The 26,409-nt window shown below is 39.5% G+C and overlaps 1 protein-coding gene across 1 annotated transcript; it reads left to right on the top strand.

The window, feature by feature from the left end:
- SLC17A8 (solute carrier family 17 member 8) lies at positions 1–26,409 on the top strand. Its single transcript, XM_014889827.2, has 13 exons — positions 1–75; positions 252–457; positions 7,278–7,530; positions 10,085–10,203; positions 13,535–13,649; positions 14,088–14,175; positions 16,023–16,109; positions 17,007–17,146; positions 18,671–18,820; positions 21,298–21,430; positions 22,703–22,813; positions 24,028–24,155; positions 24,802–26,409. The coding sequence occupies exons 2-13, from the start codon at positions 315–317 to the stop codon at positions 25,138–25,140; spliced, it is 1,806 nt and encodes a 601-aa protein (XP_014745313.2). The 5' UTR covers positions 1–75; positions 252–314; the 3' UTR covers positions 25,141–26,409.

Genomic DNA, 26,409 nt, shown 5'->3' on the forward strand with positions numbered 1-26,409 from the left:
CAGGCTGAGGTTTGCCTGTGGAGCAGCAGCACCTGCAGCTCCCAGCGCAGCCCCCGGAGCAGCTGCCCCGCACAGGTACCGACCCAGCGTGGCTGAGCTGCTCCCAGGGCCACGCCGAGTCCCTGAGTGCCTCTGGGGGGCTTTTTCCTTCTGGCTTTGCAAGATATTTTTTATTTTATTTTATTTTATTTTTATTTTTTTAAATTATTTTTTTACCCACTGCTTTCTTGAGCAACTGGTTGTTGTTGCAGAGGTCACCGAGGGGACTGGTGGAGGCTCCTGACTGGCGTTGGGAAATATGACAGCAGAAGTGAATGCTCGTTAACATAAGGGATTTACTGAAGAAGAAAGACAAAATGCCTTTCAAAGGGCTTGGTTCACTGAAAGAAAGATTTTTTAACCCAGGAAAGGAAGAGGTGAAGAACACCATTAGTGACTCGCTGGGGAATCTGAGAAGGTAAAACCCAACAGAAAATTCCCAGACAGGTCCATTGATTCAATTTATTAAGAAAAATGCAATATAGAAAAAGTGTATAAACATAAAACAGAATAGAGAGTTGCAAAATTCATATCTGAGTACAGAGATTGAGCCAGCTTGCTGTAAGACAGATGTAAAAGGAGCAGTTACAACAGCATATGACTGTAGAGCATCGAATATTTATATTAAATTAAAAAAAGGTGAAAATAAATTATGAAATAATGTTCTAATATTAAAAAGAGTTTGGAAAAGTGTTTAATTAAAAAAACTTTTAAATAATTAAACATGACTAATTCTGTGGTTTAGCTTGCATGAGAAAAAGCAATAATTTAATGGGAATTAACACTCCCAATGATGCCACTCTTGAAATTAGACTTAATGTTCCTAAATTACAGGTTTGGGGTTTTTTAAAACTTGTTCCAAATCAGTAAGGAGAAAATATATTGAAAAGAGATGTGTATGTGTGAGTTTACTAGCAAATTAGAGAGAGAATAAGGAGAAGCAGCTGTTTGCTAGCAAAAGCAGAAAAAAGATTAAAGATTTTCATCTTTACCCGATAGGTTTATGAACCAAGAAATGGAGGTTTTTATTTTTAGAGAAATGACAATCTGATGTAACAAATTATCAGTTTCATAAAGGAAAATATATTTTTCATTTAAATAGAAGATTATTTCTGTTAGTAATGGCTGCTGACAATACTTATAATCAGTAGATGAGAGCCAGAGGGGTTAGTGGCATTTCTTCCATGATTGATGTTGTGTTTTAAATCTTTGTGTGAATCAGGCCAACATCTTAACTGAAGGTGTTTCTAGTGACTGAATTGTGTTTGCTTTCATATCCACCCTTTTGCCTTCTAGTGGGAATGCTATTTTGAGTTAAGAAACAGTTCTTGGAATATCTAAACAAGCCTTTGATCACAAGTAAATGTGTAAAAATTTACATATATCATACTGCAGTTATTTTATTTCTTTATCATGTGAACAGAGTATCTGTGTTCTACACAGTTTCTATGTAACTTTTTTTAATTTACAGTATTACAGATGAAGCCTGATGTTTTACTTTTTTTACTTTTACAATACTCTACAGTAATTCCAGGAAATCTGTTTATCTTTTGGAACATTGATTCAAGTCATTTATTCACTGATAAATTCTATTTGCTGTGGGCTTTGCTGGCCAATTTAACCAAATACCTGTAAGGTTTGTATCTAGTGGATTTGTGATGTGGCCATACAGGCTCACTTTAGATTATCCAGATTGCTCTCTTCTTGTAGCCATGTATTAAAGATGTCATGCTGGTTCCTACACAGTTGATAGTACAGGCAGCCAATTTCAGCAACACTGCTCCTGAATCAAATTAACCTAAATATCACTTGAGGTACTAGAAAGTTTGCTGAACTTAATTATTTTCTGTTTTAAACATAGGTATCTCAGAGCCTTCCTTAGAGGTACTAATGAGCAGAGGAAATAATCCAAACTATAAAATCTTTTTATTATGTTTGCAGTCAGATCTAAGTAAGAATTGCTGCAACTTGAGAAGTCCTGTGGGAAATATGCAGTCAGATTTGAAAGGTTCCATAAATGAATGAAACATGCATGTTTTTAATATGAACTTCATTTTCTACAACTTAGTCTGCAAATGAGAGCTTGTGTAAAAACACACTTGTGTTTTTATATGGTGGTACATGTACCTGTATAGCAGCTGCAACCTTGACTTTGCTCTTCATCCAGTCCAATGTCTTTAATGTGGTGAGAATCAGCAAAGAATTTGGTTTCTCTTCTAGCATTCATCATAGTTTGATGAATTATTATAAGGCACATCCTTGATTAGACCTCCAAGTGTGATTTCACTAACTGTGGTGTGTTGATGTCAAAACTGGCAAAGTGGGTAGAAAAATATATTTTATCTTTGGTAAATGGTCTATGCCTTCCTGCCACATTTCCTCTGTCTTGCAAACAAAGAGAGCAGACCCAGAAGCTGATACCTGGCAAGAGCAGCTAATCCATAGCAATTGTCCACAGTCCAGCTCAAGTGCTGAAGCACAAGCAGCATAAAGCAACCTACTGCCTCCTGACAGATGTGCTTATTTGTTGGGTGCTGCAAAGCAAGAGTCTGCTCATAGGAGGTGACTTTAGTGTGTCTGGATCCTGGAAGGGCAGCAGGGAGGACTGAACTGAGAGACCCAAGGGCCATCCTTTTTTCAGGCTGTTGGCAGCTGTTTAATTTGTGAGATATTAGAAGATGTTTTAGAATATGCTGTAAATGCTTTGTATAAAAAAATTTTAATGCAAAAGCATTTTCTTCTTGAGTAATTTTATACAGTGGGGCAGTAAAAAAATAGAGAATTCAAGGCTTGGGAGAATGAATATCAGAGTTGTGGCTCTGTCATCCTTATGTTTCTCAGAAAAGAAAGATTTTGTGCAGATCTTCTTGATAGACACAAACACTTTGGTCCTTCTGTGAACTTACTACAGTCAAGGAAAAAGTCAAAGGCTGAAGTAAGATCTTAGGCTCTGCCTACTCTAAAGATTTCAGGAGTCCTGGACCAGCTAATGACAACTGTGGGCTTCCTGATGAAGTTGGAGGTGTCTAAGTGAGTTTACAGCCTGATATTGTGACTTTTAATGTAAAAATACATATGGGCCATGCCACATGGCTGATGTATGAAGTGTAGCCCTGATAGGTGTAGTTCTGACTGCTGTAGATGCCCCTATCTGAATTAGCCTAAATTGCTGAAAACTGCACCTTGAAGCTGGGTGAGACTCTTGCGTTGGGCAGGGCTCCTCTGTCGGTGCTGGACCATGGACTTATTCTCTCAGATTCTCCCTTTGTGCCCAAGCAGGGAGAGTTTAGTGCCTCCCGGGCTGTGCAGTGCAGTGAACACAGCGAGGGCTGTCCAGCCCCAGCTGATGTACCGTGGTGCCCTGGCACGGTGTTAGTGCCCTGGCACGGCGCGCTCTGCAGCGCCGCACTGCAGCACCCCTGGGCGAGCATCCCTCCAGTGCTCACCACTGCACTGAGCAGAGGCTGCCCTGCAGCCCCTGGCTGGCTGAGACTTCTTGTGGCTTTCATGAAAATACCATGCAGAAACCAGCAAGAGAGATCCCACGCCCTGAGTGACTCAAGAGAGTTTGGATATTTGTGCTGGGATTTGGTACCAATGCATCAAATACAGGATTTGTTAAGGAAAATTATCACCTGGAAAAATCCCTGAAGAATTAATAAGATCTTAGGAGATTGTATCTGCTTTTGGATTAATGGTACTTTTTGATACTTACTGTATAGGTTTCTGAAGTTAAACAGGGATCATTGTAGTTACTGGATTTGTAGGTGTGAGCTTTGACCATTGTGTATGATTGTGCTCCAGCTGCCTGTGAAAAACTGCCACATCTGGTGAAATCCATTCTAGAATGTGTTTTAACATGACAAATATTAACATTTGCCTGTTACTGTAGAATCAATGGTTTTTAATAAAATTATATTATATTCTAGTATGCCAAATTTATCATTAAAATAAAGAACTAATTCCTCTGCTAAAACCCCCTTAAATACAGAGTGCTGAATGTATATGTGCTTTAGGGATTCTATTTATTGCTGATAGAGATTTTCAAAATTTCTTTCATTATTTCAAAATTCTGTATATGCCAGAGTAAGCATTAAATAAAAAAGAGAAATTTTGCATAAATTTATTATGGGCACATATTCAAATACTCAAATAACTTAGCTTTTCTTACTTGCCAAGTGTTATACATTTGCTGAAAAAAAGAAAAACAGGTCTAAGGAGTGAACATTTCCTGTGCAGGAAAATGCACGCCTGCATCTCCTGCATGAGGCTGATAATTAGAGGAGAGCACTGGCCCTGAAGCAGTTTTCTTCTAAGTCATTAGTCTACAACTAGTAAAAATTTTCTCTGACACTATGAAAATACATGGATCAATTGGAAGATAAATTTCTCATCATTTCATAGAGTTGCCATATCTTCATTATGTACCTGTTCAGTAAACTAAAACCAAAAAGCCAGTGCAGTCACTGGCTGTGTGAATGTCTGCATTGCTCTAAAACTTTTGTGTTTGGACTGCTACTGAAAAATAGTTTTATCCAAGACAAACCTGGTATAGAGGCATTGAAATTAATCTCTGGGGGTAGGAAATAAACTGTGTGGATTTGGGGTGATGGATTAGTTCTCAACTTGCTCTTTTACTGAGTCAAATACAACAGCAGAATAATTAATTTCTCTGCAGAGACACTATTGGTCCATAGTCCTAGTCCTAGGTCACCACTTTTAGCACTGAATTTGGAGCAGAATGATGTTTTCACGCCTATCTGAATTGACAGCCAGTTTAAAACATCCAGATGTTTTGGCTTTGCATGAAGTGTCTAATCTTTGCCAGCTGCCCAAAATAATGTACCCACTAATGTCTCTCTTATAAATAGAGCCTGGTAAAGGTACAAGTATTTGGAAAATTGTTAATTGATTTAATTCCATCAATATCTTATATTCTGTTAGAGGAAGACAAATTATTTCTTTTGGCTTGTTAATAACACTTTGGAGAAGACAGCAGTTGCAAAAAATAATTATTCAATTGGTTTTCACTTTTTGAGGTCTTTATTATTTTTTGAGGTCTATATTTGTTTACATCTACCTCTATTAACACATAGAGCATGGAATGTATGGTGTCTTCTTTTCAAAGTGCCTGACTGAATTAGTCTCAGTGCTCCCATTTCACTAACAAATGCTGTCTCCCTGCAGGTGAATCATAAGATCTCAATCACCCCCAATAACACCACAGTAAGATCAAATTTTCTGTGTTACCTTGTTTGAATGGAAAGTCTTTGCTTGAGTCTGACAATGAGTTAAAGATCTAACTTTGCAGTGAGCACTGGTTTGAGAAAGGAATTAAATAAAATTATCTCAGGAGTTGCCTTCTGGCCTGTGATTCTAGTGTTTCTTGAAAACATGAGCTACTGGACTGTAGCATGTTTATTTTCTTTTTGCTAAGACTATGGTTGAAATAATGGGTTTATATTGTGATGTAAAAAGGAATAATATATGTCTTGGGGTGACTCCCTAAACCAGGCCAATATAGTAAATGATGCTCCAGTTAGCTCTAGAACCTAAAAATGATGAGATTTTAAAGTGGAACTTTATATTGGAAAGATATATTTAAATACACAAGAAGCCTTACTTACCACATATATCTGCAAATTGTCTATTGTAGACTACTATCTGTTAGATTATGGGTGGTACATTAAACTTGCAGAAACTGGGGAAAGCTGTGATTAAACCAACACTGTCCCAAAAAACCCAACCCAGTGAGATATAGCCCATCCATGTATGCTCTGTCAGCATTTGTTTACAGTTGATTTTCATACTGAAAACTGAGGTTTCAAATACATTTCAAATACATACATTAGATTTCAAATGCACTCAGCCATGTGTGAAAGTAGGAAATAACTTATTCCTTATCAGAAAAGAGTGGATGAAATAATTTCATCCTTTTACATGGCAAGCTGTGCTTCCTTTAGATTAATTAACTCTTCATATTTTTGCTGTACTCCGTGGCAGGCACAAAAAGAGCTGGATCCTGAGCTCAGTGCTTCAGAGTGATGCCAAAACTGAAAGGCTGCTGATCAAGGCCTCTTTTAGTAAAGGCTTAACCTTAAGCTCATGGTTAGTGTCCAGTGGGTTGGTTAGTCACGTATTCACAGCTAGCCATGTCCTTAAGTGTTTCAGCACGTCAGAAAAACCATAATCTGCATTTTAAAATAGGCCTGGACAGGTAATGTTAGAAAAGGAATTACCTAGCTCTGTTCTGGTGGGTGTGTCTAGTTCTTTCTTACCTCACCTTTCCTGCTACAGACTGCCTGGTCCTGCAGCACGATGTTAATAGCCCTAATCAGGTTGAGAGACCAAATTTAATTTTAATTGCACTATCACGCAATTCCAGATTGCATGGAAATGCTGTTTTGTTTAATATGAATATGACAGCTATGACAGTTCTTCCCAACTGCAGTGCAGTTGCAACACCAAATTTGATCCCAGGCAAAGCCCTTTCAGCCTCTGCTGCTGAGGAATGGTGAATCTACTGCCCAGAAAGCTCCCGTTTGCCTTCAGATCTCATTTCATAGTAAGTATTTTACACAGAGGGCAACATGTTCCACAGTAGGTGTTGCAAGGGTTCACTTTGGAGTAAATGAAGTCCTTGTAGGGGCAGGATGTTTCAGAGAAGAGGAAACACGTGGCTTCAGATGGCTCCAGGCAGAGAAAAGTCTGGGCCTGTCTCTTTTGCGTCTTTAATAGAGGATCTGATGCCAGAGATGTTTCTCCTCTGCTGTACTGCCCTGATTTTTGTCTCACAGGAGAAAACAAATTCCAGGGAGTTTGGGGCTGAGTGAAGCCATGCTTTGTGTTGTATTTGCCCTTTTTCTTGAAATCTACTGGCAGCTCTGCTTAGTAGATCTAGTTAGAAATTACGGTTAATTTAATAACATATAAATTTTCCTAAGAATCAATGGAATTTATCAGAACAGACCTCCAGTTAGATCTCATAGTTATGCCTATGAATAGCCTGTGAACATTTTTACAGCTGGCTGTCTGGCTAGATGGCTCAGATGTGCAAACTTCAGGAAGTCATTCAGGAAAAAGTGTAGTCTCTGCTGACTTTTCAGGGCCCAGGTGAGTGAGCATTAACTCACCTCACTACCGAGAGACAACTGGAGTTAGCAGGTGGCCGGAGCGTGGAGCTGCCAGTCCACATTTCAGCGCATGGCAGCGGCGTTGTTTCTTTCTGCACCTGTTAGGAAGATGGATGGCACCAACGTGGACGAGGAGCCCCTGGAGCTGACGGCGGAGGGGCGGCCCGTGGCGGCGAGCGGCCGCCGGCCAGCGCTGTGCCAGTGCTACTGCTGCGGCCTGCCCAAGCGCTACATCATCGCCATCATGAGCGGCCTGGGCTTCTGCATCTCCTTCGGCATCCGCTGCAACCTGGGCGTGGCCATCGTGGAGATGGTCAACAACAACACTGTCTATGTCGATGGGAAGCCAGAGCTGCGGGTGAGAAAACATCTTCCTCCCACTCCTCTGAGCAGATCCCGTTGCAAAGTCACCCAAATGCCACGTAGCAAAGTCCTGTGTGTACACGGAGTAAAAATACAGAAGGGAGTAGCCACGTCAGTCTTGATGCACATAGATGCGCGGGCACTTAATTCCTATTTATGTGATGAAGTCACATTAAAAATCTTCAAGGTCTGAGGATTTGCAGTGTCATAGAGAGGATATAAATACCAGAAATGAGAACTGGATTAGTTTGCACATCTCCCAGGTCCCTGATCTGTCAGTTGTAGACAGGTTTTGCTGTGGTGGCAGAAGCTTTTGCTGTTTACTCTCTCTCAGGGAATTGTGCTTTGATTCTGCTGCAGAAGAAATTATCAATTATTTTATGTAGGGCTTCAGCCACTACAGTCATATCAGTGGATAGTTTTCAAGATCTTAAAGCAGTCACTGGCAATAAGGCATCAGGTTTTTGGTGATGTGGATTGTTGTCTGGAGCTATCAAGAGCTAGGTGACAAGCTATTTTCAAGTTTGCAGCGGCCCACAGCAGATCCTACACAGCTTTATCAATGCACCCAGCAGGTGCAATCCATACTTTAGCATTGCCCATCCACCCTTGGTATTTGGCTGTGATTTCAGGTGTCCCTTTATGGATTTTATGCCTGAATCTCTACATATGCTCTACTTGTTGACTTATTTTTTGGATAATTTTGAATTTTTTTGTCCTAAGAAAATTCACAGGAATCTTGGCTCTTGAATGAAATGTTGTGCAAATATTCATCAGCTTTTCTCCTAGGTACTTTAACTTTGGTAAAGAGTGCAGAAAATGTGTATCATAAATTTCCAATGTTAAATGTATGCCTGTCTCCATGACTCATCGTCATAGGAACCATGCTTAGACTTCCTGCTGAATTCATATTTATTCAGTCTAATCCCTGCTCCCTGTGGTCCTGCTGGGACTTCCAGATTCTGTACTTAAGTAAGAGAAAGTATGTGCTGCATAGGTTGGGAAGCTCAGAAGAGGTAATTTCAGAGAATGGGAGTAAATTCCTTCCACAAATCTAAACTCAAAGTGTTTGGGCACAAGCACCTCCTGAATTAGGAGGAACTTTCTTCCATATCTCATGGTGTTTCTGCCTTCAGAAATTAACACAACCTAGAAACTCATCTGGAAATAACTAGTAGAAAAGTAGGTGTTTACAGAAGTGCTTCAGCACAGGAAAATGGGACACATCAAAATGCATACTGACGGGGAGGAAAACCCTTTAACCTTCTGTAAACATGTCTGGCTAATTTATGCCATCTCACTGTAGGTCAAACAATGAGCTGCTTTTCAGTTTACTTCTTTGTGAGCAAAAAATCAATGTAGTGAGAAAAACTGTTTTCCTTTTAACATGCAGAATGTAATATTTAAAAAAAGAGATGTTAAGGCTTATCACTACAGTTGCCAGTTCTCTGTGGTATTTTAGTGGCAGTTTTAATTTTGAATTAAAAAGATATCTGTGCTGCTTCCTCACAGAATGCTTAGCCACCTTTCCAAGACAGGTGATTCACATGAAAACAATCATAAAGCACAACATCATGGTTTCTTTTTGCTCCAAAAGAGTTCTTCAGAGCTGAGGGCTCATGGAGAAAAAGTTAGCATTGACCTTACAATAGTGTTTATACTCATTCAGGCCCAGAATGGAGGGCAGAAAGGGCACACTTTCTTTGCTTTATTTTCTCTATATTTTGCCCTGGGCATTGACTATCCCTCTTCTGAGCAACGTATGTCAAAAAATGTCATCAGAAAATAGAAAAATCCTTGTTCAGGAAGACCTCGAGAAGACTGAAACTGCTTGGTATTCAAGGATGAGGTGTATAGTAAAAGCATTTCTCTTGGCTGCAGGCATTTTTGACTAGGAGCCACCTATGACCAGCCTATGGGTGTCCTTCTGTATCCAAATCCATCCCTACAACTGCCATAACTTCTAACGAAAGATAAACTAGTCACTGGCTAGTGTTACCTGGTTTTATGTTCAGGTTGCTTTTTCTTCAGATGTTCTCCTTGCTCCCAACTCTCTTCTGCTCCCATGCCATTTAATTCTGACAGTAGATGATCAGAGTTCAGCCCTGACAGGGAGAACCATGAACAAATCTGACCAGGAAGCAAATCAACTCAAAGAATTTAGGCAAGCTTGATAATCTTGGGAAAATGGATGTGTCCATTGAAAGGTATCAGGTCCTTCTTATAACTCTGAGCAGTCTTGAAAGCAAAGCCTTCAAGTTTGAGGAGCCCTGGGGAAGCAGTGGCAAGTGGCAAAGTTGAAGGTCCAGCAGTAGCTACTTTATGGCTGAAACCTTTCCTGCTCCTAAGAGTAAAACAGTAATCTCACAGGGGAATTGAACATCCTTTTGCCTTAGCTGGGGGTGTTCAAGCTCAGCAATCCTGAGCAGCCAGTGTAAAGAGGCTTGATTTGGAGCACAGGGAGCACGATTTCTGTGTGATTTCTAAGCAATAGTTACCTTACAATGAGTATGCTTTATCTTGCAGCATGTGTCCCATTTCCTTTACAGTCAGCCCAATTCAACTGGGATCCAGAGACTGTAGGACTCATTCATGGCTCTTTTTTCTGGGGTTACATTGTGACACAAATTCCAGGAGGGTTCATCTCAAACAAATTGGCTGCTAACAGGTAAGAAAACAACAAGCAAATGAATTAAGCTTTAGAGCCTGACAACTGCTTTACACTGTGTAAATGAGAATTACTAAAACAGCGAATTAATGTGTTCCAGAAATGCACATCTGAAGCTGAACATTCAGTATTTATGTCTGTAATCAAAAATTACTTCAGAGAACAAGACTTCCATTATGGCTCTATCGCTGATTCTTTCAATTTAACTTGTTCATCTTAAATATTTACACATTTCTTCTCTAAACAATAATGTTTTCTGGAGAGTTCAAGGAAAATCACCCCTAATGATTCCAACAGTGTTTGAAGCATTTGTCTTTAAGAAATTGCCTTAGTGCTTTTTAGTTCAACTTAACACCAAACAACAGTTTTCCAGCATCATTTGGTCTTCCTCCTTTAAAAATTCCTGTGGACTGAAGCTGGGCATAAGGGCATTACAGAACTATTTATGATCTGAGGTCACAAATCTATCCTCATGCACACAAATATCCTTGCCATGGCTGGATACAGTAGTGACTGTAATTAAGATTGCATAGAATTTCTAATATAGCTTCCTGATTTCTGCTTGGTGAAGTCTTAGAATCTGTATAGATTTTTTTTATGATCAATGTGTTCGCCAGCCAATTTTTTTTTTTTTTTAATTCAACTGCTTTTGAAAATGTGAATAAGAAAAGTAGCTAATTTTGTCAATGTTCACTTTGGTTTTGGACTTTACTTCAAAAGGTCTTCAGAACTTTGAACATGATCACAAGAGAGAGGGAGGTTTTCTGAAGACAGCTGGTTGTCAGTGAGCTCATGAGATGTGCATTTTAAGAGTATTTGAAATTTAAAAAAAGATGACTGGTACTAACTTCATTCTCTGCAAACAAAATATGACATCTACAAACAGTGTCAGGAATGGAAAAGGTCTTTAAGACACGTTATATGTTGTATTTTGCCCCAAATCAAAGTACTTTGCTTTCAGCATTCTGCAAAGAGGTTACCTATAGAGGTTACAAGAGGTTACAAGACTGCCTGGATGTTCTTCCCACTCCTATGCCCTTGTGGAAATTTCTCCAGAACTGAGTAATCTCACAGAATTGCCCAGACTGTTCAGTCCCACTCCCTTCTGTCTGTAATCAGGAGTTACTCAGAATTTGTTTTGCGCTGCTTCTTCAGCACTGTTGGCATCCTCAATTTTTCATTTCTCTACTACATAACAATGCCTAGGCAGAATGTTTTTCCATCTGCCAAGTAAACCAAACAAATTAGCTAAGCTTAATCACTTCTCCAGCCTTTCTATTCTTGCCACCAGCTTTTGCAGCAGAAGGGCTCCAAAACACAGATGTTCGCACTGTTGGCTGAATAATTCAGCATATTATTAGTTTAGCTTTTGTTTCTTTAATTTACTTGCAAACAGTAAAATCAACCATGTTTACACTGTAACTTGATGTGTTCTGTCAGCAGAGTGTTTCCTTAAGTTAAGTACAGGCTGTGTACAAGCACAGAAAGCTCTGCATTTATCCCCGTGACAGTTTCCAACTCAATCTAATGCTATACTACAACATCACATTATGGATTTGCCCATCATAACTGGGTTTAGGAGTAGAATTTGCTGAGGAACAAAAATAGCTCAAGAGCTAAGATCAAAGAGAATTTCTATTTGCAGTACTAGGATTCACTAAGTCCACGTTTTTCCTTTATTCTTTGTTTACCCAACCAATTTCAGCTTAGCTAGGTTCACCAGTGGTGCCAAGTTTCAGTTTCAGAGGGGTTATTTGCTAAGACACAGGGCAGGAAAACAGGACTTCTGTGGCCAATGAACCTACCAGCCCTAGAAAGAGGAAAAACTTTCTTTTGTCCCAGTTGCACTCTGGAAATGAGATTCTATGCTATTACTGACCTTACAGATTTAGGCAAAGACTCCTTTGCCACTTGTTTAAACTGTGCAACCTTGAGCTTACATTTGGATGACCTACCCCAGGCACTTCTCTAATGCACATAATTATCTATAATATTGTGGGATTCAAATGGATCTCATAACGGCTGAAAGCATTGATAACTTTATGGGTTTGCACCAAAACCCTCTAACACTACGTAATTTACTCAATACATTGATCCAGATTGATGTGATCTGCATTCCATCAAAAAGTTCATCAACCATTTACTGAAACCATCCCTTTAACCAGTTGCTTATCCTCAAACACGCATCTAAATGTGATTTCAGCCTTGTTTGGTGGATGCATGAAACATGAGGCACCTCTTGATATCAGTTTTCAGTGAGATCACCTGCTGGGCAGAGGAGTCCATAGCTGAAGAAGTCTGTTTTGATCCAAAAGTAGCAGCTTCCCAGGGATTGTGGTAGAGAGGACGGTAGAATATGTGAATGAATTGAAAAAACCTGGAATATTTCTTGTAAAAATGGAGACCAACTTCTCTGGGATAAATGGCAGTGAATTGATGAAAGGATGCTGCCTCTGTGGAAATAATACTCAACCCTTTAAATAGTAGCAGAAGAGTGACTGGTTGTAACTTAGTATAAATGATGCATTACAACCTAGGCATATTAAGAATTGGCGTTAAAATAAGTAGCAGAGATTGGAAACTCAGTCTTTAGAGATAGCTTTTGGATAATTAAACATTTTCTCTTTGTTACAATTTCTTCTTTCACATGGTTATTAATTCACATGGTTTGCTGTAGTTCCCTGAGTGAATAGTGTTATGATAAGAGACCTGATATTTCTATTAGTGGTAAGAAAGCAAAAGGCAAAAGTCTTTTCTTCAGGGATCACAACAGAGAGATAAGTAATACTTGTTTCTCAGTTAAATGTTTACTTGGCTTTTAAAGCAGTCTCCTAAATGTCAAGGTATGACTGTGGACTTTGTATTCCAACTCATATTTAGAGGCTCTTTTCTATATAAATCAATTCCTTTGTCACTTCTCTCTGCCAGCCTACTCAGCTTCTTTGCTTTTGTGCTTATCTGTTTAGTGCTTTCTTGTCACTCAGATTATGAGGTGTCTAGGCATGGGCTGTTGCTTTTGTCAATAGGTGTAGAGAATTTAGATAAAACAGTGTTGTTCTCTGACTGTAAATTTTTCATGCTATAACACAACCATTAATCCTACTGTGAATAAGACCAAACACAAAAACGAAGTCACATATATTTCCTGTGAAAAAGTTTTCAGAGACTGAAATGCAAACAATTTACATATTTATTACAAACTAAAAAGAATTATAAAATATATAAAACCATATTTTAAAATAATTTTATAAATATTTTGAAGTGGAAAATGAAAACACTTCTGAAGAATAGATAATAACTGTATTCTCTTTCATGCTACTTTTCTCTATAGGGTATTTGGGGCAGCTATCTTTCTAACATCTACACTGAACATGATCATCCCTTCTGCAGCAAGAGTGCATTATGGCTGTGTGATGTTTGTAAGGATTCTTCAAGGTTTGGTGGAGGTACGAGGACACATCATTTTGGTCCTTTCAAAGCTCGATTTTGAGATTTGGTTCTAGAAGTTCTAGGATCTCTTTCAATCAGGGTTTCTGATCAATACACAGTTTTACTTGCTACTGATTTATATTTCTAAGTTTACTTAAAGTAAGGGAAAATGTATGTTTCTGATGCAGCAATTTGAGTTATCTTAGTTTTCTTGTGCTGTCAGCTGCATCTACTAAACGGTGTTTTTACCTCAGGACATATTACTATTCAAGTAATAGGTGATTCGGATTAGTTTGACATCTTCATACTCAAGCAATTGAGTTCTTCCAGACTTACCTAATCCTTCCTGTATCATTCCATGGTGACAAACAGCTAGGCAGTAGGGATAGTATCAGCAGCTACTTCAAGTGGAATGCAGTGGAAGCAAATCATGTGATGTGTGAAATGTCTGCCAGGGTGTCACGTACCCAGCCTGCCATGGGATGTGGAGCAAGTGGGCCCCGCCGCTGGAGAGAAGCAGGTTGGCTACCACTTCATTCTGTGGTGAGTTGATGGGCTTGTATGGTTTATATAAACATGTATCCTTATTAGATTTACTTTATTAATTTCATTATTTGAAGGAGATGTTCAAACCCTCTGCCCTTTGCTGCAATCAGCTTGTACCCTAAGTTTAGGAACTTGTGAGTCCTTTTTTTGTTTAATATGTCATCATTTTATCATTTAAAGCCATCACTCAAAATGGTTCTCATAATAAACTAAAATGAGTCTAGAGGTTCACATGAGAGAACTTATGTTGTATTTTTTTTTATTTGTTTCATCCTTAGGGATTCCATTTATTATTCATACTCAATGGATGCTCCTAAACAAGCACACACTTTAAAATTAACTGAAAAGGACTTCAGTACTTTAGGCTGGTTGCTCAATATACTGCAGCGGAGGTGATGTAACTTCTTGCCAGTAGCTGTTCTGCTTCATTCTCTTTTGAGTTATGATCAGACATGTACTGTGTCCCTTTCCAGTGCTGACAGCTGAAGATGAATGTCTGTAGGAGTAAACGTTCAGTAAAAATGTAAAAGTCAGAGGAAAAAAAAATTCTGTCCATCAGCAGTGGAGTTGTATGGCTGGGGAAAATACAGCACTAAAAAACAAGATAAAGGATAAAATGAGGAGTGAAGCAAGTGAAAAAAGTTCCATGTTTGTATATTACGGGAATTTTATTTTTACTACAGATGGCTTCAGGTTTTAATTATTGAGGTGTTTTCACTTCCTGCAGAATAAAAGATCCAAAGAAAAGCCTCTCCACCCTCAGTGTTCCCTCCTTGAAATTCCTAGCATGGGATCTCTAGAGAAAGATCCATCCTTCAGCCTGACACCCATTTTAGTGGCTACAGATCACTGATCCTTGCACTTGAAAGGTGCACAGGAGCAATGGAAAAATTAGGAAAATCCAGGTTAAGCAGGTTCCTTGTTCTTCCTGGCCTAGGGCTTTTCTGTAGGAAAGCTGTAGAGAAAATTAATTATATGAAGATGAGGGAGAAGGATCACTGTGAACCATTGCAGAGAAGTATTTGCTAATAAGTAGAGCATTAACAAATATTTATTAAGAAAACATGTACTAGTCTCAAAACCACAAGTATCTCATTTCCTAGAATAATTCAGAGCCACACTCTTCACATGTAAAGCCATTGGCACTGTCTTGCACTGGAACCTATTGTCTAGATTGCACTTAAATACTCATCTCTTTCCACAAGACATTTAGAAATATATTTCACCAGTATTATGTATTTCCCAATCAGAAACCTTGTCACAGACGACATTTTTATTCTCTTTTATCCCCCTGTCAACATTTGTCTATTTATTCCAGCTGTTTGTTCATGCTGTTGATATGATTTAAATATGGTTACACAGACTCAGGGTTGGTTTGAACACCCTCTCTACCACCAGTGCAGTCACAGGTCTAGGGCCATGACAAGAGCATCCCAACATATCTGCAGTCATCAGGATTCCTCCATGAAGCTTCTGAAACTTGGTCCATCATCTTCTCCAAATCTCACCTCATACACCCCAGTGCCAGGTGCGATTTCCCACTCAAGTGCATACATATAGCTTATGCCTCTGTGGTGGTTTGTCATCAGTCTTGAATTTGAAAATCCTATTTCCCTACAGGGCACAACTCTGCAAAATGAGACTGGTGACCCATGAGGGGTCAGTGCTTCCTGTCACCCCAGTCAAAATTTTGCAGCTTCCATCCCATTCTCCATGTTCATAAAAAAATCAAACACATCTCTCCAGTTCTGCTCTCATGGGCACCTGTCTGGATCATCTGCTCTGGAAGCTGGGCACACTGCATACTGCAGCTGACGTGTTTTACTGATCTGTTTTCTCTTCAGGGTCTTACGCCGGTGCCGTGGTGGCCATGCCCCTGGCAGGTGTGCTGGTACAGTATATAGGATGGTCATCAGTCTTTTATATTTATGGTGAGTTGCCTAACACAGATCAGTACTGCCAGTCGTTTATGAAAACCTGTCTAACAAGGATGGATCAAAGTTGTGTTGATGAATGAAAAGGTTGCAAATGGGTGCTCCAATTTATTCCCTGCTTATTGCAGATTCCGAGAACTCTCATTTCATCATCATCTGTTACAAAAGGTTGTAAAATTGTAATGACCAGGCTACAGCCCATGGTCACCCAGTGACAGGATTGGATGTGGTTGCAAAGGTTACTCTGCAGCACAAACACTTGTGTGGGACCTGCCCTGGAGTGCAAACTAACAGCAAAACTCCAGCAAATGCTCCTGACAGGGAGCCAAATGGACCTGGAAACTTCTGCCCCGAGGAATCTTCCCCAGGCTGCCCATCTTTAATAAAGCAGTGCCATCTTTACAAAGTGGTCCCATGGGTATGGCCCTGTGGCTGATCTGTGGTGCCTCATTCTTCCCCTCACTGTGCATGGCAGAGTGTCTCCAACCAAACTTGCACATCAGCAGCCCAGTTAAAGTGGTTGTTCTCTGTCTTCCCTGGAGATACAGGACACACCACAAGATTTGCCACTGCCATCTTATGGTGAAGTCCCTTCGTGTAGATTGCAACCACATTAGGATCTGTTTTTTTCTTTTCCTAGGTTCTACAGAGAGCTTTTCTCCTGCCTCTGCTTTGCCCAATGCATAACATAATAAAAGTGACAAAATGCTCAAATGCTTGGCAAGCAGGCATACAATGTACACAGAATTAGTTGCCATATTTTGTTACTTCCCTGGGCGTAATTTCTATGCACGTTTTGTTTAACTGGTACTTGAAGCAAATTTCAAGGCTTGCAGATACTGAACTGTAGCTTTATTGGCTTTGAAAACCAAGTTGCTTTTCCTGCCTCTTCAGGAATGTTTGGGATTGTTTGGTATGTGTTTTGGCTGCTTCATGCCTATGAGAGCCCTGCTGCACATCCAACAATAACCAATGAAGAAAGGATATATATAGAAACAAGTATAGGAGAAGGAGCCAGCCTAGCTAATGCAAGTGTAAGTAAAAAAAGGCTTTCCTTGCTCTCATTTGTGAGTACTTTGCAGAAGATGAGCATATGACTGGATGGATACTGTTATCTCTGTAAAAGAGGTGGAACTAGGGGCTTTTCCTTTCAAGAAAATTACAGAATCGGGCTCTTGCAGCTGGACTGGATAAGTCCAGGAAAACAATAATACTGTTTAAGCTCTTGGCTTATGGAGCTTCTCTGATCTAGGGAGGGAGGGGATGGATTGGGAGGGGGAACCACACGTTCTGGTCTCCTGCTCTTGAGTAATTGTCGTGCTTATGCTGAAAAATATTAATGGATTTAGCTAAATAGGAATCTGACTGCAGATGTTAACTTATCCAGCAGCCTTTTGAACTCCTATTAAGGATGATTGCAAATCTAATAGCTTAAGGTTTGGGTTTCTGCCCTGATCACTCTAACAGCAGCTCAGGTCCTTTAAGACTTCTCATCCTCTCTCTGAGAAGATCCTGGAAGATCCTGCAAACTTTGAGGTAAAACCTATTTGCCCATCAAACTTCCCTCCGTTCCCTGAGGCAACTTTTTTTTGCCAGCAGTGAAAAGCAAAGGTGTTTCCTTGTTTCCTTCTTAGCTTTCAGTTTTGAACATTCTGGAACAAAGTAACTCCAGTTCTTTCCTCTATATGTTCTGGATAACAGCCTTGCTAGGAGTGTAAAATACCAGACTGTATTTTTGGGCATGCATCTGAAATTTGTCTGATCAGATCCTGGCTGGAGACACACACACAGTTGTTCCAGGTCACAGATTTTCCTTGCAGTACGATGGTTTTAATACTGAGGAAACTGGTACCAACTTTATGACTGCATGTGCAACTGCCAGCATATGGTGGCCTGTAGAACACAACTGACATTTAAAAAAAAAAAGAAAAGGAGAATATCAATGTGTACTGCCATAGCTACAGATTTCAGCTTCTGATTGGAATTCTATTAAAAATCAATGGATCTCTGGAGCATGTTTCCTGCTGTATGGAATAATGGAGCATAATACTAATTGAAAATGTCAAAACTAAGTTATAGAGAGTAAATTCTGTAATTTCAGGCCTTTTTTCCCTGAATTAAATTAATTAGGTTGGAGCAGGTGTCTGCTTTTTGCTGCGCTACTGCACATGTCTTAGCTTGGACAAGCCTTTTTCCCCACTCCTTTCAATAAAATGTCTCAAACTGCATCATGCCAAAAAGTGGGGTATGCCACAAGGTTTCCTCTAGTTTTCTTTGATTCTTTTACTGATCCTGTTATCCCAATAGCAGGATTCCAGAAGACCTCATGTAATTCCAGTAAGCAGGGCAATAGTATTGCAGTATCCACCTTAAAAATCCTAATCAGGGTTCTAAGAAAATTTCTCTACCTCTTTTTTTGCCAGAAATTCAAGAGATATATTTCACTTGCATTTTAAATGATGTAAGTTGTATGCAATGTACCTAATAGGCTTGATAATAAAAGATGCTGGTTCTTAATTTTGCCTCTGTCTACACAATTTTGTGGTTTTTTCCCCTAGAAATTTAGTACTCCCTGGAAGAGATTTTTCACTTCAATGCCAGTTTATGCAATCATTGTGGCAAACTTCTGCAGAAGCTGGACCTTCTATTTGCTCCTTATAAGTCAGCCTGCTTACTTTGAAGAAGTCTTTGGATTTGCAATTAGCAAGGTAAATGTCTGAGAATAATCAGTGACCTAGGAGATGCAGCAGGAGAGGTTCAGGTTGAACATCAAGAATAATTTCTTCACTGAAAGGGTGGTTAAATATTGGAATGGTCTGCCCAGAGGCAAGGTGAACATCATACCTGGAGATGTTCAAGAAATAACTGGACGTGGCACTTAGTGCTGTGGTTTAGACCTGGAATCATTACAGCAGATTATTCCCAGTGTATGGGATGACATAATTCTGCTGGCCTGATAGAAATAAAAGTATGCAAGCATCAAATTATTAGAAAAAGGAAAGAATGGAGAACTTATGTTGGGAAATAGTTGATTAAAAGCCCCCACATATCATGAAAAAACACTAACTAGGTGAATAGAAATGCACATTTTGTTTGATGTTGACTGTTTAGCAGTTAACCAGGTCATTTTTATCCTCTTCTTGATTTTTGTGACTTTTCATTAGCAATGAAGATCAAATTCTTTATAGATTTATATTCTGTGCCACCACTATTTCATTAAAATCGGAATTGTTACACTCCCTGTTCGTAGCATGAGTGAGGAATACAGAATAATTGTTCTGGAAAAGTTTTAAAAAACTCTTTCATTTAGCATGCATACTTGCCATGTGGTAATTATTTTAAAGCAAGTCTAAGATAACAAAGAACATCATTATTTATCTATTCTGGGAGTGCTGTGTGCCCAGGTTCTGCAAGAGAAGCAATGGTTGTGGCATGGTAGCAATGACACTCTAAATGGCCACGTACAGCATGGAGATGAAAAAGAGGGATATTAAGAAAAATTGCATCTGTTTATTCTGAGCTGCTTTTCATTAATGCTAGAGTTGCATCTCTGTGAACCTCATTAATTTAAAACCAGTATAAAACCGACTGTCATGTAACGAGGCTGCACACCCCAGAAGGTAAACTCAAACTTCTCACTAAATTACTGCTTCAAAGAAAAGCTTCTAGAGGATGACATGCTGATCACTAAAACTCTGCCTCAGGGGTCATACTGGGCCGGATGCTATTTGACATCTTCATTAATGACCTGGATGATGCAGCAGAGTGTACCCTCAGCGGGTTTGTAGATGACACAAAACTAGGAGCAGTGGCTGATACCCTGCAGGGTTGTGCTGCTGAACAGAGGAGCCCTGGCAGGCTGGCAAAGCAGGTTAACAGGAGCCTCATGGAGCCCAGCAAGGGAAAGAGTAAAGTCCTGCCCCGGGAAGGACCAAGCCCATGCACCAGTACATGGGATCTGCCCAGATGGAAGCAGCTTAGCAGAAGAGGACCTGGGGGTCCTGCTGAACACCAGGCTGGACATGAGCCAGCAGTGTGTCCTTGAATAAAGACTAATGGTATCCCGGGCTGCATCCTGCCACCAGGTCAAAGGAGGTGATCTTTCCCCTCCACACAGCACTGGTGAGGGCACACCTGAAGTACTGTGTCCAGTTCTGGCTCTGCAATACAAGAGAGACATGGACATACTGGAGATAGTCAAATGAAGGGCCATGAAGGAAGGGAAATATTTCTCCTTAGCCTGGAGAAGAGAAGGCTCGGCAGGGTTCTCATCCCTATGTACAAATATCTGAAGGGACAGTGTAAAGAAGGCAAAAATAGGCTCTTTTCAATAGTGCCCTGGGAACAAACTGAAACATGGGAGGTTCCCTCTGAATATGAGGAAACACTTCTTTACTATGAGGATGACTGTATACTGGAATAGGTTCAACAGAATGGTTGTGGAATCTTCATCCTTGGAGATACTTAAAAACTATCTGGCCACATTTCTGGGCAACATTCTCTAAGGCAATCCAGCTTGAGCAGAAAGAGGCTCGTTCCAACCTCAACCATTCTGGAATTCTGAGATTCTGCGAAATGAAAAGAAGATGAACATGAGCTGTAATCCCACAAGAATAAAAACAAATGCATGTTTTTACATTTATGATTATTTAATAATTTGTAAAATTATATCATAATGTCAGGTTTTACGCTGTATGGCCTTCAGTCCCTTTGCAATGTGCAGGTGCCTCCTTCATTTACACAGAGGCAGGTAACAGGAGGGTTTTTCAGGAAGGAGGTCCTTGAGAAGATGAATAACAAAAATATATAAACGCAATAGAAAACCAAGATAGAGCACACCAGTATCAGGACATATATGACAGGGCTTTGTGATGTCTGCAATAGAATTTAATGTAAACAGTCTTCCAGAATTCAATATAAACAGTCTTCCATGCAACTCTTTAGAAAAACCATGAGTACTGGGGATACTGCGTGGCATTTCTAAGGTGACATTCACACTTGTGCTCTGGTTTCTCCTCCTGGGCTACAAGGAGATGTTTCTTCCCTCACCCAGTTTTGAGCATCTGCTGTGATCAGATAAAGTGATGCAGGGGAAAAGAGGTGAAGAAACTTTATGGTTCCTGTTCTCTCACCCCTAAATCTTGAAGGAGAAATGACAGTTAAGCACTCATTTGTCTAATTGCAGGTTGGCCTTTTGTCAGCAGTTCCTCACATGGTCATGACAATCATTGTGCCCATCGGAGGGCAGCTGGCTGACTTCTTACGGAGCAGGAAGATCTTGACCACTACCACTGTAAGGAAGGTCATGAACTGCGGAGGTACTATTGGATTCTGAAAATATGACATTTCAATTGTGTGCTGAAGTTGGTGCAAGTATCATAGTTCTGCCCATGTTTAATTGTAGCAAGTGATAATTTACCCAAGATTGCATTTATAGCTGGTTAATCTGAAGCATTGAGAGCTAATGCCTCATGACATAAATCCTTACTCATATGAGCATGTTTTAAAGGAGGGAGGAGATAAGAAGCCTGGTCAATAGCTGAATGGGCAATAGCAAAGTATGATCGAATGGGCCTCATCCTGCTAACTCGTATAGACAAAGTTACCCCTGTACCATGGTGCTGGAGAGACCATTTCGCAGTGGGTACATTCTTGAAGTAACTGGCTGTGTTCCCATTTGTTACATCCAGCAGAACCCACTGACAAGTCTAAGCTGAAAGGTTTAGGGTGAGGGGTAAAAAGTGAAGGATGGACAAGACAATTTATATCAATATAAAATGATTTTTTCCAGTTTAGTCACTGAAATGAAAAAAACAGTGACACGTAGGGTTGGTATTGAATTAGAGAAAAGATTTCTAGCCAGGCAGCTTGTAGAGTAGTTAGTTGCCCACTGCCAGTTGTTGGCTTGCATTATATATAGATGGCATGGGCTCCTAGAAATAGAGATGTCTGCAGCCAGTGATACCACATAACTTGGGTATGCGTCTTCAGAAAGGATGATCAAATTCATTTTATTTTCAGAGCATATTAATAGTGTCATTAAAACAAACCAAACCAGGAGGATTGTAATGTTGCATATTAGAAAATATTGATTTCCAGTAATTGCAGAGACTGGAAGATCCCTGTGATGCTCAGGGAAGTCCTGTTGTGTTGGTAGGACAGTTGTTTGTAAAACACTCTTTTGTTCCATTTACCAAGAACATCTTGTATCACAAAACCATGAAAAATTAAAAGCAAGTGTTTTTCTTCTTTCACTATATTGTTTGTAGGTTTGTGAATTTTTCTGCCCATTGCACATAGTCACTTTCTCAATTGTTTTCCTGTATTGCTCAGTGAATACAGTGAATTAACTTCACCAACTGTTTGGGTAATTTATACAGCAGTGAATGAGGAGAAAAAAAATATATTCTCAAACAATAAATATACAAATATTTCTGCAAATGCACAAAGCTCCAAAGTGTGTTCAAGAATAATTGAAAGATACAAAAGAATTTTCTCTCATTTTAAGCTACTATTCTGGATAGTTTAATAGTATTTTCATGGCAACTAGAAATTTAAATGTAATTCATTCTCATGTGTTTCATTTGAAGGCTTTGGGATGGAAGCAACTTTGCTTTTGGTGGTTGGTTATTCTCACACAAAAGGTGTTGCTATTTCCTTTCTGGTGTTAGCAGTAGGCTTCAGTGGCTTTGCAATTTCAGGTAAGAATGAATCTTCTTACTTTTACTATTCATGATAAAGGTGATGTTATTATCCTCACTGTTCTTACTGTCAAAATTTCTATTATTTTGTTTGCTCCTAATGTGGCAACGTATGGGGTGTTCATTATTTCTTCTTATAGCAGAACTAATTTACTTCAGTGTCTATGTAACATGTTGCACACAGGACATAAAACTTTGAAAAGAACCTGCTCTTTATTGAGTCCAGTTTACATCAGCTTTCTGTTGTTTGTCTAATATACTTTCACATTGTCAGTCACCTTTCCATCCTATTTAACTGTATGCCTAAAAGGAAAGAGAGAGAGAGAGGGAGAGAGAGAATTACTCTGCAGTGAATAGTTGCACAAGGGCTATCAGCTGCAATCCTGTCCTCAACCCTAGCACCTGGTTTCTGCTTTCTGCTTTCTATGTCAGCCTTCCTCTGTTGCACCCTACAATCAGCCCTTCTCCAGACTCCATGAGTCTCACCCATGTTTTGTAGTCTCAAGCTGTTTTGTGGCACCATCAGTACCAGCATCTCTGAAAAAAATCCCTTTTGTCATGAAGATTAAAGATTTTGTTAAGAAGATTGAATATCTTCCAAGAAGACTGCCAAGAAAAGGGATCTATTGAATAAAATCGACCAGCAAAGTCACTGCTGGTCTTCAGTTATTTCGGCATTCTGCAGATGGGAAGTGGTTTTGCTGCTCAATTATGACCATTTCTATCAAGCAACTTTTATTGCAGATTTTCCCAGTAGTCTACTTCTTACCTTATTAATTACCATGCACTTGGAATTCATCATCACTTCATGTGATCAACCATAGTTAATATGACTAATGTTCATTACCTGTGGAATGATGATTATCTAAGCTGATATTTAGTATTTGTTTTTATTTCTTAATAAAATATGTGCTTAGAAGACACACTACAGTAAGGATAATTATTTTTCCTACTGGTTTATATACTATTTTTTATAATGTTGTTAAACTGCTACTTAAAAGACTAAAATAAATTAATTTAAAACACTACTACATGCATAAAAAGATGGAAGAAATTTCAGTAATTTGAGGCATTGATTTCTTAATTTAAAGTATTTGCCAAGCTCACTGTTTCAGTATGAGAAAACGGAAAGTGAAGAAACTTTAAACCGGGACTAACTAAACTTTATTTTCTACTGTTTCTACTTTCCAAACTGTTTCTGTTGTTGTTTGTAGGCTTCAATGTGAATCACTTGGACATAGCCCCTCGTTATGCCAGCATTCTGATGGGGATCTCCAACGGCGTGGGGACGCTGTCGGGAATGGTGTGCCCACTCATTGTTGGTGCAATGACAAAACATAAGGTAACATTTCTCCATGTTTTCTAGGAAAAGGGTTAGGTAATGCAACAAACTTAAGGCATTTCAAAGATTCCTGGGGATGCCATTCCATCATTGGTTTCTGTAGCTGCTTTTTGTTTGTCTTAAATTTGCACTTTTTAAAATACCACCTTGGCCTAATTCTCAGCTATTGTAACTCATTATTTGTGCAGGGAGATATTATTTAATACCACCTGAGCATGAGTCTTTCATTATCTCCATGCAAGTGTGCAATGCTTATAGGACTTGGGAAACTCCTCTGCAATGCATCCATACCCCCATGGGTATGATTTTCTAAGCAAACATTGATCTACAATAATATTTATGTAGTTGTTAGAGAAATCCCTGCATTTACAACTCCACAAATATTTCACATGCGGGAGAGAAACTTTACTGTGAGAAAAAGAAAACAAGACAACAAAGAAACCTTAGTTTTATTATATTTGCTGTAGTTATAACAAAACATAAATCTTTGCAATGGTTCTCATAAATTGTTCTGTCTTCAGCATCAGGAATCAAACAGTGATCACAGTCATTCCTCAATATGTGCTAATTCATGGCATAATTTGCCAGAAAAAGGCCAATATTTCTTATTACTGGAAACTTAATGAAACCTGCACCATTTTTTCAGACCCGTGAAGAATGGCAGAACGTCTTTCTGATTGCAGCCCTGGTGCATTACAGCGGTGTGATATTCTACGCTATCTTCGCTTCTGGGGAGAAGCAGGAATGGGCTGACCCCGAAAACCTCAGTGAAGAGAAATGTGGCATAATTGATCAGGATGAACTGGCTGAAGAAACAGAGATGAACAATGAAACTTTTGTAAGTCCCAAGAAAACGTATGGTGCTACCAGTCAAAATAGTGAAGTACAGAGAAGAGAATGGAAGAAGCAAAAGCAAGTAACTCAAGACATGGAGGAACAGACTTCTTACCATTATGAAAATGGAAATTTCCAAGATTTGTCTTAATACTTACTTGAAACTGTAAGATTTGTATAGCTGCTCCCATGACTCCTGCCTAGCTGCCCCAAGTCAACAGGTATCCATATTTATTGTCTTACTCAGTTATATAGGCCACATGGCTAGATTTGAGGGGTGATGGTTCCCTCCCAATGGTGTGTAAGAAGGCTAGCAGCAATGGGACTGGGATAAGTGATCCTAAATCCTCTCCCAGCCTGCATGGGTCAGTCAGGCAGCATGACCTTGGGAGACCAGCCCTGGCAGGGCTCCTGTCTGATGCAAGCTGCAGAACTGACTGTAGGAGCAGGGAGTTCCCTCATCATCTCACCTGAATGGAGAAAGGACAAGTGATATCAGATGGTGGATCCACGGTGATCTGTGTAATCCCTGGGTCTCCAGTGGTGTCACACTCTGTAGGGACAGGCCCTGCTTTGCCTTTTTAGGATTCCTGTAGGGTGGCATTTGAGCTGCTTAATCCATGTCAAACCACAAACTCATGCTAATAGATCAGAGCAGAGGGAAAAACATATTTATGACAGTAGGCTGTAATTAATTACTAGCAGTCACTCAACAAGGGAAAGAAGAACCTGTGGCAGATGTGGCACAGGATTGCTTCAACAGTTCCTACAAATTCATTAGCAGATAACTTTATGTGCACACCCCACAGAGTGACAAGACAATAAAATGGATACTTCTAAAATTTCTCCCCCTCCAAAGATTTTGTGCTGGCATGAAATAATTTTGAAAACAAAATCATTGTTAGTGATGCAATATTAATAATCCTTATGAAAGGAAATCTTAGCCCTGTTTTGATTAGGATTCTCAGTCAATTCATTATTGTGAAGTAATTTGAATATATTTTTCTAGTATTATACTGATAGAGCTCCTGGTCTCAATAACAACAGTCCTCGTTTAGGTGAACGAGCTTACTTACAGGACTAAAGTCTTTAGTTCTGGATCTGTTACTTTTCAATGCCTCAGTCTTGTTCTTGCTATGAATGAAGCATTGTACCATTTGAGAATTAATGGGGTACCTATGTATAAAAGTAATTATCCTCTGCCATTGGTATATATTTGACAGCATAAAGTGGCTTTAGCCTTTTTCTACCATTTTTAGAATTAAACAGTGGAGCATGCTGTATCATCTCAGACAGTTAGCTGCAACTCAGAGACTCATTGTGGCATTAATACTCTTTTCAGAATGGATAATTTCAGTAAGCTGTGATTTAATTTGTCTCTCATTATAACTACTGCCTCATTAAATTCAAGTGAAAGCTA

The sequence above is a fragment of the Sturnus vulgaris genome, chromosome 5 (genome assembly GCF_052056855.1).
Source record: "Sturnus vulgaris isolate bStuVul1 chromosome 5, bStuVul1.hap1, whole genome shotgun sequence".
Classification (NCBI taxonomy): Eukaryota; Metazoa; Chordata; class Aves; order Passeriformes; family Sturnidae; genus Sturnus; species Sturnus vulgaris.